The following is a 26,760-nucleotide window of genomic DNA, read 5'->3' on the forward strand; positions in this document are numbered from 1 at the left end:
AGAGCAAAGTTACTCACCGAGATCTTACGGAATCTGTGTGTGGCCGAGCGGGTTGGACCCGAGCGGGCTGGACCCGAGCAATATGGCTTCCACCACACCTGGCCTGGCTTTCCACTCAGCCCCGCCCAGCCCAGGGGCATCAGCTGGCTACTAGTGAAACCAACACCAGGTGCTGTCCAGTTGATTCCAACTCATGGTGGCCCCGTGAGTCCAACTAGAACTGCGCTCCTTAGGGTTTTCAATGGCTGATACTTTGGAAGTAGACTGCCAGGCCTTTCCTCTGAGGTGCCTCTGGGTGGACTGGAACCTCCAACCTTTCTGGTTAGCAGCTGAGTGCATGAACTGTTTGTACCACCCAGGGACTCCCTGCTAGAGAACCAAAACCCAAAACCAAACCCACTGCCATCGAGAGGGTTCTGACTCATAGCGACCCTACATGACACAGTATAACTGTCCCACAGGGTTTCTAAGGAGCGGCTGGTGGGTTTGAACTGCCAACCTTTTGGGTAGCAGCCATAGCTCTTAACCACCACACCACGCTTAACCCTGCTGAAATCTCTGGGCCGGGCATAAACAGTGGCCAGGAGTTTGCTCCAGTCCACCTGTCTTGGCTTCGGGAAGGCCAGGCCTGACTCTGAGTATGCTACGGCCTCCGTGATTATTGTTTGCTGTTGGTAAAGACTCTGAAAGACACCCTGAAGCTTCATAATAAAGAGTCCAGGAGACAACCCCATTTTGGAACCTGACTGATGAACATCCCTTTGATTTGTATTCAAATTCTCTTTCTCATTAGCTGTCTCCAAACCATTCTTCAGAACACAGGTTTCTGGGTTTGTTTTTTGCACAAACAGAAAAATGCAGTGTTCCCTCTTTTGATAGCCCGTACGATGCTGTTATTGTGTGTCGCCGGGTCAATTCCAACTCAGTAGCCTTCCTATAAGACACAGCATAACTGCTCCGTAGGGTTTTCTAGACTGTAATCTTTACGGAAGCAGATCACCAAGTCCTTCCCCCTCAGAGCCACTGGGTGCGTCCAAACTGCCAAACTTTTGGTTAGCAGCCAAGTGCTTAACCGCTGCGTCACCAGGGCTCCAGATGCATAATTGGCACCTCAAAACCAAAAGCCCTATTGCTGTAAAGTTGATTCCGACTCATAGTGACCCTATAGCACAAAGTAGAACTGTCCCATAGGGTTTCCAAGGAGCAGCTGGTGGATTTGAACTGCTGATCTTAACCATTGCACCACCAGGGCTCCCCTTTCCTATGTCCACCCCCGGGAAGGGTGTTCCTCCCTCTGCCTGAACCCAGCACATTAACTGGCACGGTAGAGAGGGGACCACAGGCTTACTTCCTGGTTTTCCTCTGCACCCACGCCAACAGGGTCTTGATGGCCTTCCTCTGGTCTTTGAGGGACAGCGCCGCGCTCCTCTCTGCAGTGGGCGTGGGTGGGAAGGAGGAGTCCGAATCTGTGCCCCCTGAGCTGGGTGACAGGCTTGAAGATGGAGAGTTTCTGCTGAGGTTTCCCGTGAGCTCCTTAATCTGCAAGGAAGATGGCATTTCAGATCCCGGGGCAGACGGACCCTCCCAGAGAGCGCCTCATTTGACCACGGCCACGTGGGCCCTGGCCAGAGAAACGGCTCACAGAGAACTGGCTCTCCAGAGATGGAGAGACCCCTCCCCAGATGGCCAAGTGTCGGAGGGGGAGGCAGGCACAGGGGCAGCGATGGCCGGGCTGTCCCATGCAGCTTTTCGTCTGTGTGGCACTTCCCGAGTCCGTCCAGCACCGGCCGGGCTCTGCACGTGAGGATTTCCTGCCCTGGCTCTGCCCACCCGCCCCCCCCCCCCCATTGCCTATCACTCCCTAATGTGTCACGCTGCCTCAAGTCCCGCTGCCTTTGCTCACACTAGTCCTGCTGCCTGGATGTCCCTTTCCTTGTTCCTCAAAATGTGGCTCCCATCACAGGGGTGCTTGTGAAAAATGCAGAACCCCAGGCCCTGCCCCAGGCCTATGCAATCAGAATCTGCCTTTCACCACTACCCCCAGGTGATTCGGATGCACAGTACAGTTTAGGGAGCACTGGCATAGTCCTATTTGTCCTTCAAAACCCAGCCTCGGTGTCACTCCTACCCCATCTGAAGTGGTTGCCCTTCCTTGGCGCTTACGACACCTGCCCATGTCTTGCTTATGGCCTGCACCACAGTGTTCTATAACATGGGACTGGCTTGTCTGTGATCCCATAGGATCACAAGGGCTGGACTTAGGATGTCCAGGACCTTGCACTTAGGAGACACTGAATAAACATTTACTAAAAAAATGAATGAAGCTCTAGGGTGGATTTGAGGTCCTGACTTTTAATACGTTTTCAGGATGTTTCCAGCATCTATTTTTATTAGGAAGTTTAGTAAGTAAACGTCAACAACTACAGCCTCCTTCAGCACAAAGGGCTTTCAGACATGGCTTCTCTTAGCACTCACCTGAAACCTGCGAGATACATAGTACACTCACTGCTCCCATTTCACAGAGGTGGAAGCTGAGGCTCAGAGGTAGCCTTTTTTTTTTCAGTCCCCAGTTCACACAGAACTGAATCTAATTGTCTCCAAACCTTGTTGATGCGCGCTTCTCTCTGAAACCCAAGTATTGAGCCAAAGCCCTGGCTAATCACCCCAAAGGAGACCATTTTTACTCTTGAAGAGGGTAATTAAATGACGAACCACAATTTTCTGTTTCAAAGGCGAGTGGGATTTAGATGAAGAGATGTCAGCTCACCGCTCCTACTCAGGGAAACGAACTTGAGCGCAATTTAAAATGCCACCGGACCACCCTGCAGCTGGGATCCCATCCTTCCTGTGTAAAATCTGTATTTCCAAATTGAGGCTGAAGTTACGCTGGGTGGGAAACAAGGGCTCACCTATCACACCTTCCTCTTCCCAGAGCTGGCGTGAGCACACATTCTTTAATTGTCTCTGCTGAACACTTGAATAATTTTAGGGAAGAAACTGCCAAGTTCAATGTTTGGTCAGAAGTACTCCCCGGCTCTCTCTACGGCTTCCAGTACTTTAGAACAAACTTATTTTTGGAGGCAGATATTTAATTTAACTCTTCAAGTCCCAAGAGATACACTATTCTGAAAACACAGCTCACACCACTTTTAAAACTGCTGGGACTCCAATTTTTCAGCAAACAGATTCCCCTGGATCATTTTTCAGTAACCAGAAGAGTCAAAACAGGCCAGAAAAGAAATTTCACTTTCTGCCTGAATCTGGCTCCACCGTGTCTGCTGTTGGCGCGAAGCAGACGCAGGAAGAGCGTTACCGTGCGTGTTACAGGGAGGAAACCGTCTTTACCTGAAAGAAGAGGATTATGTTCCACACCAGCCCAAGAACCAAAGAAGGGTTGCCATCCGCTATTTCTGCTGCGTCGATGCTAACCAGTTTTACCTGGAGAGAAGCAGGCAGTCAGCTTAGAGGCGGTGCCCAGGGAGGTTGGACCCTGTTGCTCTGATGCCCTCAAGAGCCTCTTTCTCTTGCTGATCCTGAGCCATTCCCATTTGGTGGTGCCCAAGGCCACCTCTCACCAATGTCACCCCGCATGCTAAAATGCATTTAATAAACACGTTCATAGTACTTACCATGTGGAGACACTGTTCCAAGTGCCTTACAAACATTAACTCAGTTCATCTTCACAAAAACCCTACCACACAGGGGCTGCTGTTATCACGGGATTTCAGCAAGGGAAGCCCAGAGAGGTTAAATATAATGTGCCCAGGGTCACATGGCTAGTAAGGTTTCAGCCATTCTTTTCCAAAAAGAGACAGTGACTACTCAATAGGCCCGTCTGCAGGTTACACTTGGTACTGGTGTCGTTAGGCTGACTCTGACTCATGGTAACTTTGTGTACAGGAGGACAAAACATCGCCTGGTCCTGTGCCGTCTTCGTGATCTTTGCTACGGTTGAGTCCATTGTTGTGGCGACTGTGTCAATCCATCTCGTTGCAGATTGCCCTCATTTTCACTGACCCTCTACCAAACATGATGTCATTCTCTAGGGATTGTTCTTTCCTGATGACAGGTCTATGGTAAGCAAGACAAACTTTCTTTACCCTCACTCTCAAGGAGCATTCCAGTTTTATCTCTTTACTTTCTTTTTTATTATTTTTATTGTGCTTTAAGTGAAAGTTTACAAATCAAGTCAGTCTCTCACATAAAAACTTATAAGCTCACTCCTCACCAGCATCCCTCTCCAACCCATTGTCCAGTCCAATCCATATCTGAAGAGTTGGTTTTGGGAAGGGTTCCTGTCCTGGGCCAACAGAAGGTCTGGCGGCCATGACCACCAGGGTCCTTCCAGTTTCAGTCAGACCATTAAGTCTGGTCTTTTTATGACAATTGGGGGTCTGCATCCCAGTGCTCTTCTGCTCCCTCAGGTGTTCTCTGTTGTGTTCCCTGTCAGGGCAGTCATCGGTTGTTGCCAAGCACCATCTGGTTCTTCTGGTCTCAGGACGATGTAGTGTCTGGTTCATGTGGCCCTTTCTGTCTCTTGGGCTCGTAATTACCTAGTGTCCTTGGTGTTCTTCATTTTCCTTTGATCCAGGTGGGTTGAGACAAATCGATGCATCTTAGATGGCTGCTTGCTAGCGTTTAAGACCCCAGACGCCACTCTTCAAAGTGGGATGCAGAAAGTTTTCTTAATAGGTTTTATTATGCCAATTGACTTAGATGTCCCCTGAAATCATGGTCCCCAAACCCCTGCCCCTGCTACACTGGCCTTCGAAGCATTCAGTTTACTCAGGAAACTTCTTTGCCTTTGGTTTAGTCCAGTTGTGCTGACCTCCCCTGTATTCTGTTGTCTTTCCCTTCACCTAACATAGTTCTTATCTACTAACTAATTAGTGAATACCCCTCTCGCACCCTCCCACCCTCCCCGCTCTCGTAACCACAAAAGAATGTTTTCTTCTCAGTTTAAACTATTTCTCAAGTTCCTAGTTTTATTTCTTCTAAGACTGCTTTGTTCATTCTTCAGGAAGTTCACCGTGCGTTAAATATTCTTCATCAACACCGCAGCTCAAGCGCGTCAATTCTTCTCCAGTTTTCCTTTTTCATTATCCAGCTTTCACACGCATAGGAGGTGGCTGAAAAGACCGTGGCTTGGGTCAGGCACACCTCGGTCATCAAAGTGACAACTCTGCTTTTTAGAAGAGGTCCACACTACATGACAAGAATTGACGCCTTTGAATTTTGGTGTTGGCGAAGGATATCGAATATACCGTGGACTGGCAGAAGACTGAACAAATCTGTCTTGGAAGAAGTACAGCCAGAATGCTCCTTAGAAGCAAGGATGGTGAGCCTCTGTCTCATATACTTCAGACATGTTATCAGGCATGACCAGTCCCTGGAGAAGGACATCATGCTTGGTAAAGTAGAGGGTCAGTGAAAAAAGAGGAAGACCCTCAAAGAGATGGATTGGCATAGTGGCTGAAGCAATTGGTTCAAACACAGTAATGACTGTGAGCAGGGGGCAGGATGGGGCAGTGGTTTATTCTGTTGTACGTAGGGTGGCTATAAGTCAGAGCCTAACAACAACAACACTACACTAAAATCCTCAAGCCCCCAGTTCTAACACACCCTTGGGACAAACACAGAGTGTCAACACCAGCAATCATGGACCACAGAAAATAGCCAATTCATTGCTAATTAGAAATGCTGTGTTGGAATAGGGCTTAAACCCAGAGATTCTGCATCATTACAAAATGTCCCACTGAGTGGTTAAAAGGCGGTTCCTGTAGAAATCCCTAGAGAGTTATCTATTTACTTAATTATGTTCTGGCCACAGAATGATGTCTTGGTACGCTTCGAAGGCTGTGGTTCACAAAGTGTGGTCTCTGGGCCAGCAGCGTCAGCATCACCTGGGAACTTGTTAGAAATGTAAGGTCTGGTGTCTCCACCGCAGAGCTACTGAATCAGCAGCTCTGGGGTGTACCAGCAATCTGTGGTCTAACAAGGACTCCAGGTGATTCTGATGCACGCGAAAGTGTGAGGACCACTGCCCCAACTCATCAGATTATTCTGAAGACACAATCTAAGGACGCAGAGTGTTGTTAGTTACCATCAAGTCGATTCTGACTGAGGGCAAACCCATGTGTGCAGAGCAGGCCTGTGCTCCGTAAGTTTTTCAAGGGTGTGACCTTTCAGAAGCAGATCACCAGGCCTGTCTTCCATGGCACCTCTGGGTGGGTTCAAACCACTAACCATTAATCATTTGTGTCACCCAAGGACTCCTAAGTACATAAAGGAGAGGTCTGCAAAGTTCCTCTGTCAAGGGCCAGAGAGTAAACATTTTAGGCTTTGCAGGCCACATTTGGTCTCTGTTACATTTTCTTCCTCTTCTTTTTTAATAACCCTTTACAAACGTAAAAAAACCATCCTTCAGGAGTGACCCCATTGCCTTTGAGTCAATTCTGACTCATAGCAACCCTATAAGAGTAGAGCTATCCCGTAGGGTTTCCAAGGAGTGGCTGGTGGATTCAAACTGTTGACCTTTTGGTTAGCAGCCTGAGAGGGAATAAAGTCAGTCAAAGTAGACTTTCAAATCCACCCTGCAAAATTCTGCCTGGAAGACTCAGAAAGGAAAAGATGGAGAGAGTTTTGCACACAACTACGTCTCTTTGTCCTCCATACCTTTCCTCTCTCCCTCATGGCTTTTTAAAGCTTTTGACACTGTTTTCTGACTGCATCAGTGTGTTCAGGGTTTCCGATAACACTATCCGTCAGGTCTGGGCTTACCCGACAGAGGGAGAGGCTTTCGAATTCCCGGGCTGAGGTCTGCTTTGCTTGCTGATGCCAAGAATGTAATTCAGACGACACAGACTCATCATGGGCAGGTTGGAGGCCAGGAAGGAAGCTGTCAATATTGGGAACCACACATCCGATCACATTCGAGTCCAATATTCTGTCCACATTCGTCACCAACACACGTCCTACAGGATGAATCACTTGCCATACTTGGCCTCCTCAGCTCCTAAGCCTCAGCCTCTGACAGCCCCCTGTTTTTGTGGCTTACTGAACACGTTTCAGCCCAGGGGGATCAAAGCAGTCCATCAACTTTATCATCCCAGCCTCCACTCCTACCTGGAGGAAACCCAAATGGCCACTGACAGCTGGGGGGCCTGAGCTGAAGTCAGCGGAGAACGTTCCAAAGTGAAGTGACAGAGCTGCCTGGTTGGGCTGCGATGAATCCAATTGCCAGAAGGTGGCTAGTCTTTGGAATTCAAGAGCTCGTGCCAGGTGAAGGGGCCTGCTCAGGTGTGCCTGATGGAGGGTCATTTGGAGAATAAAGTGCTCTCCTTGCCATGAGGTACAGAGAACCTGGACCAGGGAAGGTGGCCACGGCCCCAAAGAGCAGATATTCCCGAAGGCCTTGCCTTGGGCACCCAGCCGGGGTTTATTTTTTCAGTGGTGAACAGACAATTTCACAGTCAGACTTCAGTCAAGAGTTTCAGGGCCAATGTTCTCCTCCTTCTCTTCCTAACTCAACTGGCTTTGCCATACTGAAAAACAAGTGGACCAACTGGCTTACGAGAATAATCCTTCACCTCCTCTGTGCTGATGCCTCTAGCACAGGCGGTAACGCAGAGGCTGAGATAGCCATGGTGGTCGCTGTGGTTTTCTCAGATGTGTTCATTCAGTGCTCAAAGAAACCCGTGAGAGAGGCCAGTTACGCCCATTTCATAGATAAGGAGGGTGAGACTCTGAGAGGGCCCAGGGCTGGGTCCATGGGGCAGGTGGCCTCTGGCCTGGAGTCAGCACCATGCTCTGTGTGATACGGTTGGGGTGGGCGGAGGGACACGGGGCAGCCCCACAGCAGCCTGACACACCTGAATCTTGGAGCTGGCCACCGCCCCTCCCACCATCCGCTCGGGCCCAGGCACCGGATCTTGGGCACAGCTGTGGCTCAGTAAAGCCATCATGGCCCATCTTTCCTCCAGCTGGGATGGAACTACCAGAAAGGGCCAGAAGGGCCTGATAAGCATTCTGTGGATTTGAGGAATGGACCAGAGTCTGCATCTGAAATGTCTCTCTCCATCTGTCTTGCTCACCTGTGCTCACCGTCACACTGGGCCATTCACCTGTCCCACCTGCCTGCTAAATGGGGCCAAGTGGGGCACAAAGTGGACAGACCACACCCATGTTTGGAATCTTGCCAAATTTTTTTATAAAGGAGCGAGGACTGTGCTGCAGTATAGTCAGGCAGGCCCTACAGACACTTCCAGAACCACTGGCAGAGGATCTGCCAAATGCCAAGCCCGGGGCTGGGCTCCGATGCCAGCATGTCCAGGCCAGACCTTCCATGTCACCATGCTGTGCCAGTCCCTACCTGAGTGCCCCTCCAACCCTTGCTTCCCAGGCTCAGCTGTTGGTTTTCACCTCTGCAGGATCCTGGCTCCTCTTGATGCCCCAAATGTGAGAGTCGATTCTGACTCATGGCAACCCTACAGGACCGAGAACTGCCCCACAGGGTTTCCAAGGAGCAGCTGGTGGATTTGAACTGCCAACGTTTTGTTTAGCAGTCGAATGTTTAACCACTGTGCCACCAGGGCTCTAGGACCATGGAAGGCACCAGTAAATGTGCCCTGAATGACTGCTGAAAGCGTACTATTGATGGACCTGGGTGATTCTGACAAATGCAGGTGGGGCTTCTTTCCACATCACAGCAGACCCCTCTCAGTGGACCAGGAGGCAGAGCAGAGGCACTCTCAGAGGCTGATAAGACGGGAGGAAGGACAACAAGCGCCCTGGGCCAGTGTTTGCAGGCACCACAGTGAAACGAAGACAGAGCCTCTTGGAATTCAGGAAGGATGCTGCTCAAAGAGCCACAGTGAACACTCACCCCGGGAGGAGGCGGGAGTCAGATGCAATGACAGTCCGTGAATGGGGAATGCGGGAAGGGCAGAAGCTCGAGGAGCCCTTGCCCTGTGCCAGCACGTGGCCAAACTCTCTACCTGGACGGGCACATTCCATCCTCAACAGCTCTCTGGAGCAGTTTTATTCTTACCAGTACGAGCTGCCATTGACTTGACGCCGGCTCATGGCAACCCCACATGTGCCAGAGTAGAACTGTGCTCCATAGGGCTTTCAGGCTGGTTTTTCGGAAGCTGATCGCCAGGCCTTTCTTCCCAGATGCCTCTGGGTAGACTCGAACCTCCAGCCTTTCGGTGAGCAGCCGAGTGAGTGTGTGAACTGTTGGCAATATACAGGAACTTCCTTTTATCATTATCGCCTCCATTTTACAGACATGCCAGCTGAGGCACCCAGAGGCCATGTCATTTTCCCACAGTTCACTGAAGTGGGTGGGGAAGCCATGGATGGAATGGGAAGTGGCAGCACTCCAGGCCCCGAGCTCCAAACTGCCACGTTAGAGTGAAGGTTGGGGTGTAACTGGCTCTACAGAAAGGGGAGCCGTGGTAGTGGATGTGTGATGCATTTTTTGACCACCGCCATCTGAACCACCTCCCTATGCTTGGGGACCTCCCAACGTAAGGCTGGTGTGAGGCAGAGCCACCTCCCTCTTAAGAAGCCAAAAGGCCATAGCCGTGCTCTCCCGGCCCCCTTGGCGGCTGGGACGTGGGCTGGGAGCCAGGCACTCCCGCCAGGTCACTGAATCCGGAGTAAGCCTGACAGGATGCAGTGTGGAGAGGTCACTCCAGCAGAACGGTGGCAGCGGCGATGGCCACCTCCCAGGGTGGTGTGGCAAGCAGTGGCAGCTGCGTCCACAGTCCCCTGTGGAGAGGCTCTGAGGTGGTCCTGGCACTGGCTGTCTCCAGGTCCCCTGGTTCTCCAGTCTTTCCAGCAGCCATCCTGTGAGGCTCAGCATACTTTCAACAAGTTTCTTTTCTGTGTCATCTGCCAGGCTCAGTTTCTGCTGCTCATCCCTGAGAGCCCCAGTGAATCCTGCTTTAGGATGAAGCTGTCCTATCAATTGGGCAAGTGACGGTGGTGGGGGGCGCGGGGGAACGGGGGTCCAGACGAACTGCTGCAATCTAATGAACGAGGAGCTTTGCAAGTTTCCACCCCATAGGCCGCCCCGTCCCTTTCTGAAGGACACAGAGCAGAGTTCAAAACAGAAGAATCGAACCCAAGTCTAGAAAGTTACAGAAGGGAAATTTTCCTTTTTTTTTTTCCCTCCTGGCTCATTCAGCTTTTTTCCTCCTTTGCCTCTCACATTTTGAGTTCCAGGAGAAAGGGTGACATGCTGACATGCCCGAAGAACGCTTAGTTAAACGTGTGAAAAAGAAAAAGGACAATGTTGACCAAATTCTAAAAAAATATTAGAAACCGACCGCCCCGTCTGTGCTGAACCACTGGAGTTTTGATCCTGAAGGATGACCTGGGGGGGTGGGTGGGAGTCAGAGACGCCCCCCGCCACGGACCACCTGAGTGACTTGTTAAATTTAAACCAAGTTTAATTTGACCATTTGAGCACAGTCCCCTTTCCACGCGTCTCTTGTGATCAGCACTAAACTCCAAACCACATCCTTTTCATAAAACAAAAACAAACCTTGTGTTAACGAGCCATGTTTCCAGTACTTACATTGCTATCTTCCAAAAACTTAAGCGCTTTCGCTATGTTGTTCAACCGAAAAATACGATGGGATGAGGATTTGTATTCGTGCAGCTATAAAATGAAACAAAACAAACAAATGAGACCAACATGTTGCTGTTATTAACTGCTGCTGCCATCGAATCAGCCCTGACTCATGGCAGCCCCACGCACAACAGAACGAAACACTGCCTGGTCGTGCACCGTCCCTGTGATCAGCTGCAGATCTGGTGTGATCCATTGGGTTTCTACTGGCTGTTTTTTGGACGTAAATCGCCAGGCCTTTCTTCCTAGTCTATCTTTGTCTGGAAGCGTCACTGAAACCTGTTCAGCATCACAGCAACACACAAGCCTCCACGGACAGACAGGTGGTGGGCGGCTGCACACGAGGTGCGCTGGCCAGAGTGGAACCCGGCCTCTAAAACACCACCGGCTGTGCCTTTTTCTTTACATTTTTTTTTTTTTTTTGCATTAATTTCGAGACAGGGGCTCACAGCTAAAACCCACCTGGATTGCATCCAAACTCACGCAGGAGTCCCAGGATATACAATGTAACATCACAGGCCCCCCGAGGGGAGCCCTTATTTATGATAGCAGGGACTTGGCTCACTTGAGCTGGTGAATGGGGAGAACCAAAGTGGGTTAAACTAGGGACAAATTTGTCAAATTTTCCTCTCTGACCTAGCTCGTGGCTTTTGATACTCCTCCCTCTGCCAGGGGCTTTCAGTAACGACTCTCTCGCCACACGGATGCTGTGTCCAGTGGGAGCTTCAGCTACAAGGATCCCTGCACAGCTGCTAAATCACGCGGCCAAGACCCTCCCTGACGGCCACAGATGTTTCTGTTTTCCAGCCAAGAGCTTTGTGGACAGTTATCCCAGGTCAAAAAAAATAGAGAGAGAGAAAGAGCAGCTCACAGGAGCTAACAGTCTGAATGCGTTTGTTCTGTATCTTGGGAGCACGCTCAGCCTGAGAACCCAAAACCAAACCCCCTTGCCGTGGAGTCAATTCCGACTCATGCTGACCCCGTAAATTAAGAGTAGAACTGCTCCTTAGGGTTTTCTAGGCTGTAATCTTTACGGACCCAGATCGCCAGGCCTTTCTTCCATAGCACTACTGGGTGGGTTTGAACTGCCAACCTTTAGGTTAGTAGTTGAGCAAAAACCCTTTGAGTCACCCAGGGACCTAACATCTTCAACTGAAGCTCATCATTGCTTCTCAAGGTGGTCGTTCACATTACAAGGCAAACCAGCAGGTGCCTGCTCCAGTAGGTGTGGACTGCCAGGCTAATGTGTAAACCGAGGCCTGTTCTTGGCTGGCAGGGTGGACTCACCACCCCGGCCCACTGAATTACATTACCTGGGGAGTCAAAGACTCCCACTGAGGCCCACCAAGGACTTGGTGCTGCAGACCAGTGCCCTGGCAGCGTGGGAACTCAGAACAAGGGCCTGTAAGATGTTTTTCCCAGAAGCCTTCTGGGACCATACTGATGGCTCATTGGGAGACCTGCTATGAAACCAAATACTAGCTTTACTGCAACGAGTCTGCCCTTCATTAGAATCCATTACGCAGCTTTGTACATCATTTCAGCTCATCGATGCAGCACTGGGCATCTCTCATTTTGCTACCGGGAAAACAAAGGCAGGAGGGGTGAAGGGCTCTGGTAACATTCCAGCGACGTTAGATCTGGGAGCAGAAGTAGGGGCTCTTGACTTTAAACCTGCAGTTCACGACAGATCCCAGGAGGCTCCCAGTGGCTGGGAAACGGTTTGACAGAGTTGCCCAGAATGTTCCTAGATCAGTGACCCCATCACTGTGCCTCTGTACTAGCCTCCAGGGATTACTTGGGTCAAATCAAACCCCAGGCTCTAGAGCAGCGTTTCTCAGCCTCAACACTACCGGCAGCTTGGGCTAGATCATTTTGTCCCCAGAAACATTCGGCAATGTCTGGAGACATTTTTGGTTGTCATACTGGGGATCTGGGATGTTCTAGTGTTCAGCCAGTGTGGTCTGATGTGGGAAACAGGTATTTACTAAAGAGCTGATCTGACCAGCTACTGGGCACATCAGCCAGCCTTCTGGAGCCTCAGTTTCCCCAGATGTGAGGTAAAGGACTTGCACTCTTTAATTTCATGTGAGTGGCAGACAAATGGGGAGCTGGAATGTGGGAACTCAGGGCAAGGGCCTAGAATATACTTTTCCAAGAAGCCTTTTGGGGACCATGCTGATGGCTCATTGGGAGACCTGAAATGAAATCAAATATCCCTGGGAGGTGTGCTACTGGCATCTAGTGGGTACTAGTGGGTAGAGGCCAGGGATGCTGCTAAATGCCCTGCAATTTACAGGACAGCCCCCTGCAACAAAGAGTGTTGACCCTAATGTCGACAAGGTCAAGAAACCCTGCTGTATTTGAAGGCGAGGAGGGCCAATCTGCACACAGGGGACGTATCCAACCTAGAGAGGTTTGGCTAAAGTCCTAAGTGGGGTGAATGTCAAGATCAGCTAGTTGGCTCAGCTTCAGTCATGCTTAGATTATCAGGGTAAGAATGTTCTAGAAGGCAGCCATTCTACTTTTAGGTCTTTCTCCTCAATCGCCCTGATTCTTACCTATCATTCTAGTTAATGTAAGGCCACCTAGCTAAACTTCAGGGAGCCCTGCAGTGCAATGGTTAAGTGCTAGCCTTTTAACTGAAAGGTTGGCGGTTCGAACGCACCCAGCAGCTCTGCGGGAGAAGGACTTGGCGGTCTGCTTCTATAAAGATTACAGCCAAGAAACCCCTATGGGGCAGTTCTAGTCTGTCACATGGGGTTGTGGTGAGTTGAAATCAACTTGATGACATCCAACAACAGCAGCTAAACTTTATCTAGTTTCAATCTTCATATTTAACAGATTCACAGAAAATACTGAGCATTTATTTACTTTACTAAAATATATTTGCTTTAAAAAAAAAAAAGATAATGCTTAGCTACACAGAATTATACCACTCTTAGTCACCGATAAAGGAGCGTCACCCTTGTTTCCGCACATCTGTATGTCCGAGCACGCACATGTACACAGAAACCTGTGTTGACAAAGACCTCCCATATTGATCGTCTCTGCCTTGTATTTCCTTCCTGATCCTTCCATGACATACGTACCAGATTTTGCCCAGAGAGAACTTCTAACAAAGCCATCAGGATTCTGCCATCTTGTATATCTATGAATAAATCTTTAACTTCTAGCGGAGGATTGCACTATGGAAGAAGAAGAAGGAAAACAGCCAATTAGTGCCCTGTGTAAGCCATAACACCATTTCACAGACGCAGCTTTCAACTCAAAAAAAACCTACAAACATTCAGCTCTGTCTACGGGTAGGAAGTCCTGTCCAAGGAGGTAGCAAGCCAGTCCTATGGGCACAATGGCCATGCTGGGGTGCATGGCCACTGGGCAAGAGAGCTGTAGAGGACATTTGGCATCAGACAGCCTGTTGAACAAGTGGTCTTCGGAGATCCTTCCAGCCTGAGATCTCAGACCCCCAAGATTAGACTAGCTCCACATTTCTTTTCCTTTTTTTTTTTTTTATCATACTTTAGACGAACGTTTATGGGACACACTAGCTTCTCATTAAACAGTACACATATCATTTTACAACATTGGTTAACCACCCCAAGACCTATCAACACTCTCCCCTTCTTGACCTTGGGTTCCCCATTATCAGCTTTCCTGTCCCCTCCTGCCTTCTAGTCCTTGCCTCTGGGCTGGTGTGTCCCTTTAGTCTTGTTTTGTTTTATGGGCCTGTTTAATCTTCGGCTGAAGGGTGAACCTCAGGAGTGACTTCATTACTGAGCTAAAAGGGTGTCTGGGATTTCTCTCTGGGTTTCTCCAGTCCCCCTCTGGCTAGTAAGTCTGGTCTTTTTTCTTGAGTCAGAATTTTGTTCTACATTTTTCTCCAGCTCTGTCCGGGACCCTCTAATGTGATCCCTGTCAGAAGAGGCAGTGGTGGGAGCCGGGCACCATCTAGTTGTGTTGGACTCAGTAGACCAGCTCTGCATTTCTGTCCAAGAGTAGAGACAAGTGGCATGTCTTGATGGTAGCCTTCTGTATGATAAAAACATTCTTTCAGGGCGCTTTACTTCACATCTGGGGAGACCGAGGCTCCAGGAGGCGGGGTGATGTGCCCGGCCTCTGGTCAGATCAGCTGTTTGGTAAAGACCTGTTTTCCGTATCAGACCACAGTGGCTGAATACCAGCACATCCCAGGTCCCCACTGTGATGACACGATTGTGGGTCGGTCACTCTCTGGATCTCAGTCTGCATGACAGCCAGGCCCCTCCCATCTCCAACACTGCTCTGGTCCTCAGAGGGCCACCCTTTGAGGTTCCTGTCATCATTTCTTCAACATTTTAGTCTGAGCCTGGAGGTGGTGGGACCCTTGACTGAGACAGTAGTGGGGCAGGTGGTGTGGGAGGGCAGAGGGGGGATGGACAGATGGCTGGTTGGATAAGTCGTGGATGTCGGGTGAAGGGGAGGGAATCCTTTCCTCCATCCCAAGTCTGTAGGTCTGTTAGGAACTCAAAAGGTCGAAAGGTTTATTTACACGCACGCTTGATTATTTAGCTACAAATATTAATACATGCAAATTATAACAAATCAAACTAATTAAAATTATATTAAAAAAGTCAATCTGCTGAAGGCCATGCCCCCCACTCCTCCGCAGAATCCTGACTTCCTGAGGTAAACCCACGTTATCTCCACCTGCGCCCTTTATCCACCCTTCATCCAGGTCACTGAGAAGCAAAGGAATTAGACACGGCCAAGTTCAAGTTCATATCCCGGCTCAGCCCTCACCAGGAGGTTGGCCTTGGGCGTGTGGCTGAAGGTCTCCCAGGCCGAGGTCCCTGTCCGGAAGGCCAGGTTAGGAATCTGACCCCTTTCAAGGACCAGGGCTACAACAGGATGTGACAATGCAGTTAAAGAGCCTGCGGTGGCCCCTGCCTTCCTGGGGTTTCTGTGAACGCCGTCAGTACAACCAGCCTACTAGTGGCTTCCTGCCTGCGGAGTTGGGGACTATCAGCATTTGTAAGGCATTTTGTCCAGGAGGCTGTAGGGCAGAAGAGGGGAGATGCTCTCATCAGCTGCCCCCACAGAGTGAGCCCCCACGGAGCCATCATCTTCCTCTACCCTTGCTCTTCTTCCTGGGCTCCCTGAATCAGCAATGGTGGCCCCAGCCACAGGGGAGAAGGCAACTCCCCCAGCAGGATCTGGACTGTGCAGGGGCCTGGGTGGGAACGAGCCAGGAGCCCACCTTGGCATCTTCTCTGGGCCTGGGCTTGGAGAGGTCAGCTGTCTAGGTGCGTGCTCCTGTGTGGTTAAACACAGGGTCCACCCTTGGTTGGACGCGGCCTGGATCCACAGGACCAGCTGAAGCTGGTGAGGCAGTTGCTCCGGTGCACTGATTTGCTAACTGTGTTCTGGGGAACCCTAGGCTTCAGCAGAGCTGCTTCAGGGTGCCCTATAGTGGCAGAGTGGGGCTAAAGAGGCACCAGCACCCCTTTCAACCACAGAGGCTCAGCTCTTACTGGCCTTTATTTAGGGTTCCTGATAACACTTTGCTTGAAGAATGGTTTCCTGTTCACTAACCAGTAACCTGCATGTGAAAGCTGGACAATGAATAAGGGAGACCGAAGAAGAATTCACCCCTTTGAATTGTGGTGTTGGCGAAGAATATTGAATATACCATGGACTACCAAAAGAACAAACAAATCTGTCTTGGAAGAAGTGTGGCCAGAATGCTTCCTAGAGGCAAGGATGGCGAGACTGCATCTTACATACTTTGGACATGTTGTCAGGTGGGATCAGTCCCTGGAGAAGGATATCATGCTTGGCAGAGTACAGGGTCAGCGGGAAAGAGGAAGACCCTCAACGAGGCGGATGGACACAGTGGCTGCAACAATGAGCTCAAGCATAACGACTGTAAGGATGGCGCAGGACCAGGCAGTGTTTCGTTCTGTTGTGCATAGGGTCGCAGTGAGTCGAAACCCACTTGATGGCACCTAACAACAACAACAACCAGTAACCATTTGCTGTTGAGTTGATTCTGACTCATGGTGACCCCACGTGTGTCAGAGCAGACCACACTCCATAGGGTTTTCAGTGGCTGAGTTTTTGGATGTAGATTGTCAGGCCTTGACTCTGAGGCACCTCTGAGTGGACTGGAACCTTCAACTTTTCAGTTAGCAGTGTTAACTGTTTGCACCGCCCAGGGACTCCTTCTGTTTACTAAGTGAGCTTGTAAATTACTCCGCTAAAGCAGCATGTTCAGAGCTTCTGCAACAGGATCAGGGAGCAGGGCCTAGGAACCTGCATTTTTAATAAGCCCCTGTCCCCCCCAGACATGAATTAGCTGTTTACCTTTTGGTTTGGGGGCCATGGCAAAGTTAGAACAGTTAGGCTGGGTGCTATCTCTACTCCTGGCTACAATAGAAGGCCAGCGTTCACAGATGAGACAGGATTAACTGGGGGGAGGCGGGTGTTGGTGGGGTGGGGGAGGAAGGGGCAGTGCCCCTGTGGCCAGCAAGAGACCCAAACCGGTTGCCATCAAATGGACTCCAGCTCATGGTGACCCCACATGTGCAGAGAACAGAGCTCCATAGGGTTTTCAAGGCTATGACATTTTGGAAGTAGGCTGCCAGCCCTTTCTTCCAAGGCACCTCTGGGTGGGTTTGAACCAATAACCTCTTAGTTAATAGTCCAGCGCTTAACCGTTTGTGCCATCCAGGGCCTGCCAGAGACCCTGAGTAAGGGCAATCTGGGAAGTGCAGTGGGACTGTAACCCAGCCGCCCTTTTCCTTTGGGAGGGTCTCCTTCCCATCACAGTCTAGGAGCGTCTGTGTTTTGTTTTTTTATTAAGGAAGGTGGCATTTCCTTGCCCTTACACACGCCCCCTTCCCCCCATTTAGTCAAAATACTGGGCTATTCCGCCCACAGGTGCATAGAAAAGACCTTGGCTCCAAGGACAACAGAGACTTTGAACTCAAAGGCACGTATTTTCTTTGCAAACCTCCCCCAGTTCTTGGGTCCATGCCACACCGAGCATGGCGGCGTCAGGTTACCGAGGTGCTGAAGGAAATGTTATTTCTGCTAATGCGAGGCAGAAAACGAGAGACCTGAGCAGAATACCCCCTAATAAACGGATTCACAGACTTTCCAGTTACCAGGCCTGGCCATGGCCAAGCCTTATTCTTGAGTTAAGCCTGACGAGTAATTCCCATTGACAGTTTCTGTAAGGGTCTCAGCGGGGGCGGCAGCAAACATGGCTTTGGCCGGTGTCCATCCAGCCAGAGGGCAGGAGGAAGAGCTGAGATCGTTCCAGTGCAAACATGCCTCGGGCCCAGAACGTTCCATGGGCTTCATGAGATCAGTATGACCGAATAAACAGCACCCCCAAGGCTGTCTTCATGAGCTAACTCCTTCAGTAAATTAAGGAATTTTTTCAGAAGCCAGGGGCTCAGTAAATATTTCTGACAGCCTTCAAATTGCAGTTAAGCCCAATCCACCAAGGGGTTCCCAGGTTTCCTTTACATGAAAGGTTGTTCTTGAAAGTCTCAAGGTTGGAAACGTGGCTGTTAATTTTGCCCTTTTTATTAGGCATCGGTTTCAGGTGATATCTGATTTATCTTCACAGCAGCTGCCCCCCAAAAGGGGGTGGGGAGGTGAGAGCCTGGCCAGCGGGAAAATCCCTGATATGATAATAAATGCTAACAGTGGTTCATTTTGGGGGGTGACCAGGTGCATGGGTGTTTGCAATATTATCCTCCGTACTTTTCTGTATTTATTTTGTAATTATAAAAGAAAGAAAGGCTTGGTGGCTGCGCCAGCTGGACGTCCCAGCAATTCTGACATACAGCAAGCGTTAATTTAGGTGCTCAGCGAATGCAGGTTTAGGGTGCGGTTTCTCTTCTGTCCAAAAATAACACTTCACTTTATGAGCACTGCCGAAAACGCTCTGAGAGTCAAAACAACTGGCAAATGATTTGTAATGCTTCCTACGTGATCTACAGTCCCTTCACCCAAAGAGTTCAGGATCCTCCTGGGTTAACTGGCTGATTGTGTAACCCTGTTAAAGGCAGGGAACACAGGTGTGGGGGATCCCGTGCTTGCCTGGGATTCTGACTACAGGCCCAGAGGTCAAACGTGTGAATTAGAATTTCAGTCAAGTGCTCCACTCTCTAAAAGCCATACTAGTTTCTCTGTTTTCAAATCATTCCAATTATTTCCTCTAAAAATCTTTCTTTCAGTTACCTACAGGGCAGTCAGGGATCTTTTGTTTTTTGGTTACCTTTTTTACAAGCTGTAGGGAAACCCTGCTGGTGTAGCGGTTAAGTGCTACAGCTGCTAACCAAGAGGCCAGCAGTTCAAATCCACCAGGTGCTCCTTGGAAACTCTATGGGGCAGTTCTACTCTGTCCTATAGGGTCGCTGTAAGTCAGAATTGACTCAATGGCAACGGGTATAAGGTGGTCAGGGGAGCCCTGGTGGTGCAGCTGTTAACCAAAAGATTGGTGGTTCAAACCTACCAGTCCCTCCATGGGAGAAAGATGTGGCAGTCTGCTTCTGTAAAGATTACAGCCTAGGAAACGCTAGTGGGCAGTTGTACTCTATCCTCTAGGATCGCTATGAGTCGTAATCGACTGGATGGTAATGGGTAAAGTGGGTGGTCACTGTCCCTCTGTGGTGCAAATGGTTAAGCATTCGACCACTAAAAGGTTGGCAGTTCAAACCCACCTAGATGTGCCTCGGAAGAAAGGTCTGGCAATCTGCTTCCAAAAGGTCAGAGCCTTGAAAACCCTACAGAGCGGTTCTACAGACATGCAGGGTCGCCATGAGCCGGAGTCGACTCGATGGCAACTGTTGTAGTGTGAGGACAGTCAACAGTCACTCCTGCGCCTCTTAAAGGAGAGGAGAGAAGAAAACACACATGCCTAAACCCTCTAAAGTGGGGTGCTCGAATACTGCCAGCTTCAAAGAGAAATGAGGCTATTACCTGAGCTCGGTAAACTTGTAGAACTGGATAGTGGGTAGTGGTAGATAAGAAGAAAGAAGTGAAGTGAGGAAAAAGAATCCCAATAAATCGGCTGTCCTAAAGAGAAAAATAATCTCTCCTCCCCCAGAACCCAAAATCAAGCCAGTGCTTTCAAGTTGATTCCAACTTATGGTGACCCCATGTATATCAGAGTAGAACTGTGTTCCACAGGATTTTCAGGGGCTGATTTTTGGGAAGCAGATCACCAGGCCTTCCTCCTGAGGTACCCTGGGTAGACTCGAACCTCCAACCTATCGGCTAGCAGCTGAGCATGTTAACCGTTTCCACCACCCAGGGTCTCCTCTCCTTCCCCAGCCCTGAACAACTGAGAATGGTGACTGTCTTGGGGTTTTAGCTAGTAAGTCAGGAGGGTTCAGATTTCTGCGGCTTCATATCACTCCTGTCACTCAGTCGATTATCCACTTCCCACCATGGGTCTCTTCTGGCGCCCACCATTCTCTCTCTTTTCATGGGAGGAGTTAACTCTGCTGCTTTTGTTTTATGGTGTGGGCACAAGAAGCTTGCAGACCAAATGCAATCTTAAACAGCCTGGCCACAGAATGTGAAGGAAAAAAAAAAAAAAGCCGGAGGGAGAAAAGGGTCTCTAAGTTCACTACACAGGAGGTGCCACAGAAAGCCTCCTTCTTGGCTGTGGGATCTCAGGAAAGTCACTTAACTTCTCTATGCCTCAGTGTCCTCTGTGCAGGAGGAGGGAGGTAACGAGGAGACAGCCATGCGTGATGCACTAAGCCAGGTGCCTGATGCAGAGTGAAAACCCTCTGCTGTCCAGTTGATTCTGACTTATAGTGACCCTATAGGACAGCGTAGGACTCCCCCACAGCATTTCCAAGGCTGTGCAGGGTTGCTATGAGTCAGAATCAATTCAATGGCAACGGGTTTGGTTTTTCAGTCTTTACAGAAGCAGGCTGCCACATCTTTCTTCCACGGAGCGACTTATGGGTTTGAACTGGTGACCTTTTGCTTAGCAGCTGAATGCTTTAACCACTGTGCCACCAGGGCTCCTTAATGCAAAGTGAAGTGCCCCCAAATTATTACTGTTGATTGTTAATCAACAATAACGTTACGTGATTAACAAGGGAACCCGGCTTGGTTAAAAGTCTTCGAGAGTTCTTGTATAAATCAAACGTTCAGATGGCTCTTAACTGAGAGCCCCAGTTAGAAGTCAAGACGCTCACCTGGGCTTGAGCACAAGGGCCACCCTCTCTTGTCTACGGAACTGTTTGGGTTGCTCAACCATCAATGGCTGCCAACACTGGTTCATGGCTTCCTGTTTAAAGACAGACCCTCTCCTTCCCCACCTAGACTGATAACCCAGGAGGACAGAGCCATGTCCCACTCACCTCCATGCTCCCAATATGAGCTGGCTACCTGGAAGTGAGAGGCGCTCAACAATGAGTAAGGGAATGAATGAAAAACAAGAACGCAGAGCCGCCATGCCCCCGACTGCTCCACTAAACAGTGACTCAGCTGTGGGTGAATCTATCACCTCCCACGGGCCCAGGTGCCTGGCTCACCTTTTCTAGGTGTAGATTTATCCAGCGGGTAAAGGTCCTCTTCTGCACATTTTCCCTCTCAACTGAAAACAAAGACACGCGTTAGCCAGGTGAAAAGAAGCAAGTGCAAAACCCTGCCTCGCTCTCAGGGGGAGATTTTAGGGACAGTAGGTCCCAAGAAGGAACAGATTCCTTCCCAGAAGGGGGCTGCAGGGGCTTGTTTGACACTCAGAATCCATTTTCCTCAGCCCAACTCCTGGGAGTGTATTTAACCCACGAGTTCAGGCACATGGAACAAAACGTTCTACTGAACCTCACGCGAGCATTTGGGTATTCGACTCTCGACATTAAAAAGCACCTGTGGGAAAATAAAAATTAAAGCCACGAGGTGGGGAGAAATTGGAACCCTCGTGCATTGCTGGTGGGAATGTAAAAAGGTGCAGTTATTAAAACATTTGGATGGTTCCTCAAAAAAAAAAAGAAGAAACACAAAATTAGCATATGAATCAGCAATTCCACTCCTAGGTATATACCCCAAAGACCTGAACGCATGGCCTCAGATGCCTGTACACCAATCCAATGTTCCTAACAGCACTATTCACAACAGCCAAAAGGTAGAAACAATCCAAGTGTCTGCCAACAGATCAATGGATAAACAAAATGTGGTATACATACAATGGAATATTAGCTATACAGAGAAATGAAGTACTGATTCATGCTATAACATGGATGAACCTTGAAAACATAAGCCAGACATAAAAGAGTAAATGTTGTATGATTCCACTTATAGGAAATATCTAAAGTAGACAAATTCATAGAGACAGAAAGCAGATTAGAGGTTCCCGGGAGATGGGGGTTGGGAGGGGGGAGGGGAGAGTTATTGCTTAATGGGCATTGTTGTTGTTTTTGGGTGCCATAAAGTCGATTTCAATTCATCATGACCCATGTGACGGAGTACAACTGCCCCATAGGGTTTCCTAGGCTATAATCTTTACTGAAGCAGGTGGCCGAGTCTTTTTCCCGAACAGCCCTGGGTGAGTTTGAATCACCAATCTTTTGGTTGGTAGCCAAGCACTTCACTGTTGCACCACCAAAACCCAAAAAAACCAAACCCATTGTTGTCAAGTCGATTCTGACTCATGCTGACCCTATAGGACAGAGCAGAACTGCCCCAGACGGTTTCCGAGGAGTACCTGGTGGATCCAAACTGCTGACCTTTTGGTTAGCAGCCATAGCTCTTAACCTCTATGCCACCAGCATTTCCACTGCACCACCAGGGCTCCTTTAATGGGTGCTTAAAAAAAAAAAAACAAACCTAAACCAGCTGCCATCAAGTCAATTCCAACTCATAGCGACCCTACAGGACAGAGCAGACTGCCCCACAGGGTGTCCAAGGAGCAGCTGGTAGGTTTGAACTGCCAACCTTTTGGTTAGCAGCCAAACTCTTAACCACTGCACTACCAGGGCTCCTTAATGGGTGCTAAAAAATGCATAATTCTATTTGGGGTGAGGGAAACTTTTGAAAGTAGGTAGTGGTAAGGGTTGCATAGCCTTGTTAAAGTAACTAATGCCACTGAATCACACGCTTAAAAATGGTTAAAATTGCAAATTTTGCTCTCTATGTTTACTACAATAACATCTGAAAGCCACAAGGCAATAAACAACACTGCATACCTGCCGAATGGCAGCGATGGTCTATGGTGCTGGATCGAGGTGCCAGGAGAGGTGGGGGACAGTGACTGGAGATTGGATGGAGACTCTGGAATGTGCTGGGTTGGGCACTCAGCCTGTCATCTCCGGACATGTGGGCCAGCCACCCACCCCGCCTCTGATCTGTGCAGTGAGGATGAGGAGGAAGCTTGATCGGCAGGCTGCAGAAGGACACCTGCCATATTGCATATCGAGTTCAACAGTCCCTGGCACGGTAGCCTCTTTTTTTTGTAACTATCAGCAGGGAAGACTCTGCACCCTCCAGGAAGGGCGAGTTCTGGAGGTATCTGCTGTGGACCCAGGGTGCACTGGGGGGACCTAAACCCAAAAGTGACACTCCCCCCTAGGGGAGAGGATTCCCCACGCAGGTTCCTAGAAAAGATCTTCCATTGCCAAGGCCACTGCTGTCTACCAAGGGCCACTGAGGTTTACCAAGGGCCACTGTGGTCTACCAAGGGCCACTTCGGTCTACCAAGGGCAACAGCTGTCTATCAAGGGCCATCGCCATCTACTAAGGGCTACCACTGTCTACAAAGGGCCACTGCCATCTACCAAGCACTATTCTGTGCCAGACACTTTGCTTCCATTAATCTTTAAACCTTACAACACTCTTGGCATCTGCGGTCTTAAAAGCTAGCAAGCAGTCATCTGAGGTGCATCAATTGGTCTCTAGCCACCTGGAGCAAAGGAGAATGAAGAACACCAAAGACACAAGGTAATAATGAGCCCAAGAGACAGAAGGGGCCATATAAACCAGAGACTCCATCAGTCTGAGACGAGAAGAGCTAGATGGTGCCCAGCTACCACCAACGACTGCCCTGACGGAACACAACAGAGAATCCCGGATGGAGCAGGAGAACAGTGGGACACAGAACTCAAATTCTCGTAAAAAGACCAGACTTAATGGTCTCACTGAGACTGAAGGACATGGCCCCCAGACTCTCTGTTAGCCCAAAACTAAAACCATTCCTGAAGCCAACTCTTCAGACAAAGATTAGACTGGACCATAAGACATAAAATGATACTGGTGAGGCGTGTGCTTCTTAGTTCAAGCAGACACATGAGACTGTGTGGGCAGCTCCTACCCGGAGGTGAGATGAGAAGGCAGAGGGGGACAGGAGCTGGTTGAATGGACACGGGAAATACAGGGTGGAGAGAAGGAGTATGCTGTCATATTAGAGGTAGAGTGACTAGGGTCACACAACAATGTGTGTATAAGTTTTTGTGTGAGAAACTGACTTGAATTGTAAACTTTCACTTAAAGCACAATAAAAAAAGAGAGGAGAAAAAAACCCCTAAAACAGTCTTGCAGAATAGCAGCTATTATTTTATAAATGAACAAAACGGGGCTCTGAGAGGTTCTGAGACCTGCTCAGGGCATCATCTGCAGAGATAGGAGCAGGAAGTCACTCCCAGGTCTGTGTCTACCCTACGAGACCAGAAAAAAAAAAGAAAAAAGCAACCCAAAACCAAACCAGTTGCCCTCCTGTGGATTCGGACTCCTGGAGACCTCATGTGTGTCAGAGCACAGCTCCTATGCTGATCTTTCAATGGCTGTGATCTTTTGGAAGAAAGCCAGACCTTTCTTCCAAGGTGCCTGTGGGTAGATTCGAACCCCCAAACTTTTGGGAAGTAGCTGAGTGCTTAACCATTTACACCACCCAGGGACTCCCCTCAACAGCCAGCACCCTGAAAACGGAAGCAGGGGGTCCGGGTTTGAATGCCAGCTCTTCCAGTTACGGCTAAGGAGTTTGCAATGATAATAACAATGATTAAAAAACATTTACCAAGCACTTGCTATATGGCATTCACCAATCTAAGCACTTCACACACACCAGTAACCAGCGGCTGTGGAGTCAATGCCAATTCATGGTGACCCCATACGTGTCAAAATAGAACTGTGCTCCATTGGGTTCTCAATGGCTGATTTTTTTTTTTTTTAGGTCACCAGGCCTTTCTTCCAAGGTGCCTCTGGGTAGATTTGAACCCCCAACCTTTGGGTTAGCAGCCGAGCGTGTTGACCGTTTGCACCATCCAGGGATGCCACTTTACATGTATTAACTAATTTAATCCTACCTCAACCCTTTGAGGTAGGCACTCTTATAACCTTCAGATGGGAAAACCGAGGCACAGAGAGAGGTGGTGGCTTCCCCAAGGTCACACGATTAGTAAGGTCATTATTCCCATTTTACAGATGAAGAAACTGAGGGTCAAATAGTTAATAAGCAGCAAAGTTGGGGCTTGGAACCTGCCCTTGTCATTCTGGATTCTGGGCTTTTTCTGTCCCTCCTGAGCTCTGTGGCATTAGCTGTCCTGGTGTCCGAGAGGACCTGGAGGGTGTTTCTGCGATGGGTCACACTGAGTGCGTGGTGGCCTTTGGTAGCAGGTTCCTCAGCTTCAGCTGCTACACGTCTCATGAAGCTTCCTTGAAATGTCTAAACCAGGCGACCATTAAATAAATGACTAATGGGGCGGAGCCAAGATGGCGGACTAGGCAGACGTTACCTCGGATCCCTCTTACAACAAAGACACGGAAAAACAAGTGAATCGATCACATACATAACAATCTACGAACCCTGAACAACAAACACAGATTTAGAGACGGAGAACGAACTAATACGGGGAAGCAGCGATAGTTTCCAGAGCCTGGAGCCAGCGTACCAGTCAGGTACGGCACAAGCACAGAGACCTGCTCCACCCCCCTGAACTAACCCCGGGAGGGGGACCAGCCGGTTCCACGGGCGGTGTGGGACGCAGCCGGTAGGAGAAGTCCCCGGGAGGCAGTGACTGATCTTGGAGCAGAAAGAGCAGCATCCGAGCCGGGGAACCGTCCCGCAGGGATTTGGACTGCACGCAGGTACGCCATAAACACGGAAAGTTGCTCCACCCCCTGAACTAACCCCGGGAAGGGGACCAGCCGGGTCGCGCGGGCGGCGTGGGACGCAGCCGGTAGGAGAAGTCCCCGGGAGGCAGCGACTGGTATTGGAGTGAAAGAACAGCGTTCCAGCCGGGACACTCGGTCGCGGCACAAGCACGGGGAGCTACTCCACCCATCTGAACTAACCCCGGGAGGGGGCCCACCTGGTTCACGGGGGCGGCACGGCCACGCGGCTGGAGGGACGAGAAGTCCCCGGGAGGCAGCAACTGATTTTGAAGTTGAGAGTGCACCGTCCCAGTAGGGGAGCCTTGACGCTGGGCGTGGGGCTGGAAGCGGAGGATCTGACCGTGACTCCAGCGGGCCAGACCCCCTGGGGGCAATCTCCACACAGCCAGCACACATAGGCGACGCGCCCGCGGGAATCTCAGATATAACAGTCATTCCAAGCAAGACAAGCAACTCTGGCTATATTCTGAGGTGCTACTCTCCTATCTCTCTGTTCCCTCCCCCACCCTCCCCAGGCGGCTTCATTAACATCTGAATAGCCTGAGCCAGAGGGAGAACTCTGATAGGGATCTGACTGCAGTTTTTTTTTAGCGGATTTTCTGGAAAAACTAGTTTCCCAGTGATGGCTCGGAGACAACAATCCATATCAAACCACTTAAAGAAGCAGACCGTGACAGCTTCTCCAACCCCCCAAACAAAAGAATCAAAATCTTTCCCAAATGAAGATACAATTTTGGAATTATCAGATACAGAATACAAAAAACTAATTTACAGAATGCTTAATGATATCACAAATGAAATTAGGATATCTGCAGAAAAAGCCAAGGAACACACTGATAAAACTGTTGAAGAACTCAAAAAGATTATTCAAGAACATACTGGAAAAATTAATAAGTTGCAAGAATCCATAGAGAGACAACATGTAGAAATCCAAAAGATTAACAATAAAATAACAGAATTAGACAACACACTAGGAAGTCAGAGGAGCAGACTCGAAC

General features: G+C 49.5%; 1 protein-coding gene across 2 annotated transcripts in view; it reads right to left on the reverse strand.

The window, feature by feature from the left end:
* CLMN (calmin) overlaps positions 1–26,760 on the reverse strand; it is a 134,375-nt gene that overhangs the window by 20,671 nt on the left and 86,944 nt on the right. For both annotated transcript variants that reach the window (XM_064292915.1, XM_023546539.2), the window contains exons 2-6: positions 21,190–21,251; positions 13,732–13,827; positions 10,586–10,669; positions 3,346–3,438; positions 1,349–1,539 (exon numbers count right to left, since the gene is read on the reverse strand). In XM_064292915.1, coding sequence (XP_064148985.1) covers positions 1,349–1,539; positions 3,346–3,438; positions 10,586–10,669; positions 13,732–13,827; positions 21,190–21,251 — 526 coding nt within the window. The remainder of the gene's footprint in view (positions 1–1,348; positions 1,540–3,345; positions 3,439–10,585; positions 10,670–13,731; positions 13,828–21,189; positions 21,252–26,760) is intronic.

Source organism: Loxodonta africana, chromosome 10 (genome assembly GCF_030014295.1).
Source record: "Loxodonta africana isolate mLoxAfr1 chromosome 10, mLoxAfr1.hap2, whole genome shotgun sequence".
Taxonomy (NCBI): domain Eukaryota; kingdom Metazoa; phylum Chordata; class Mammalia; order Proboscidea; family Elephantidae; genus Loxodonta; species Loxodonta africana.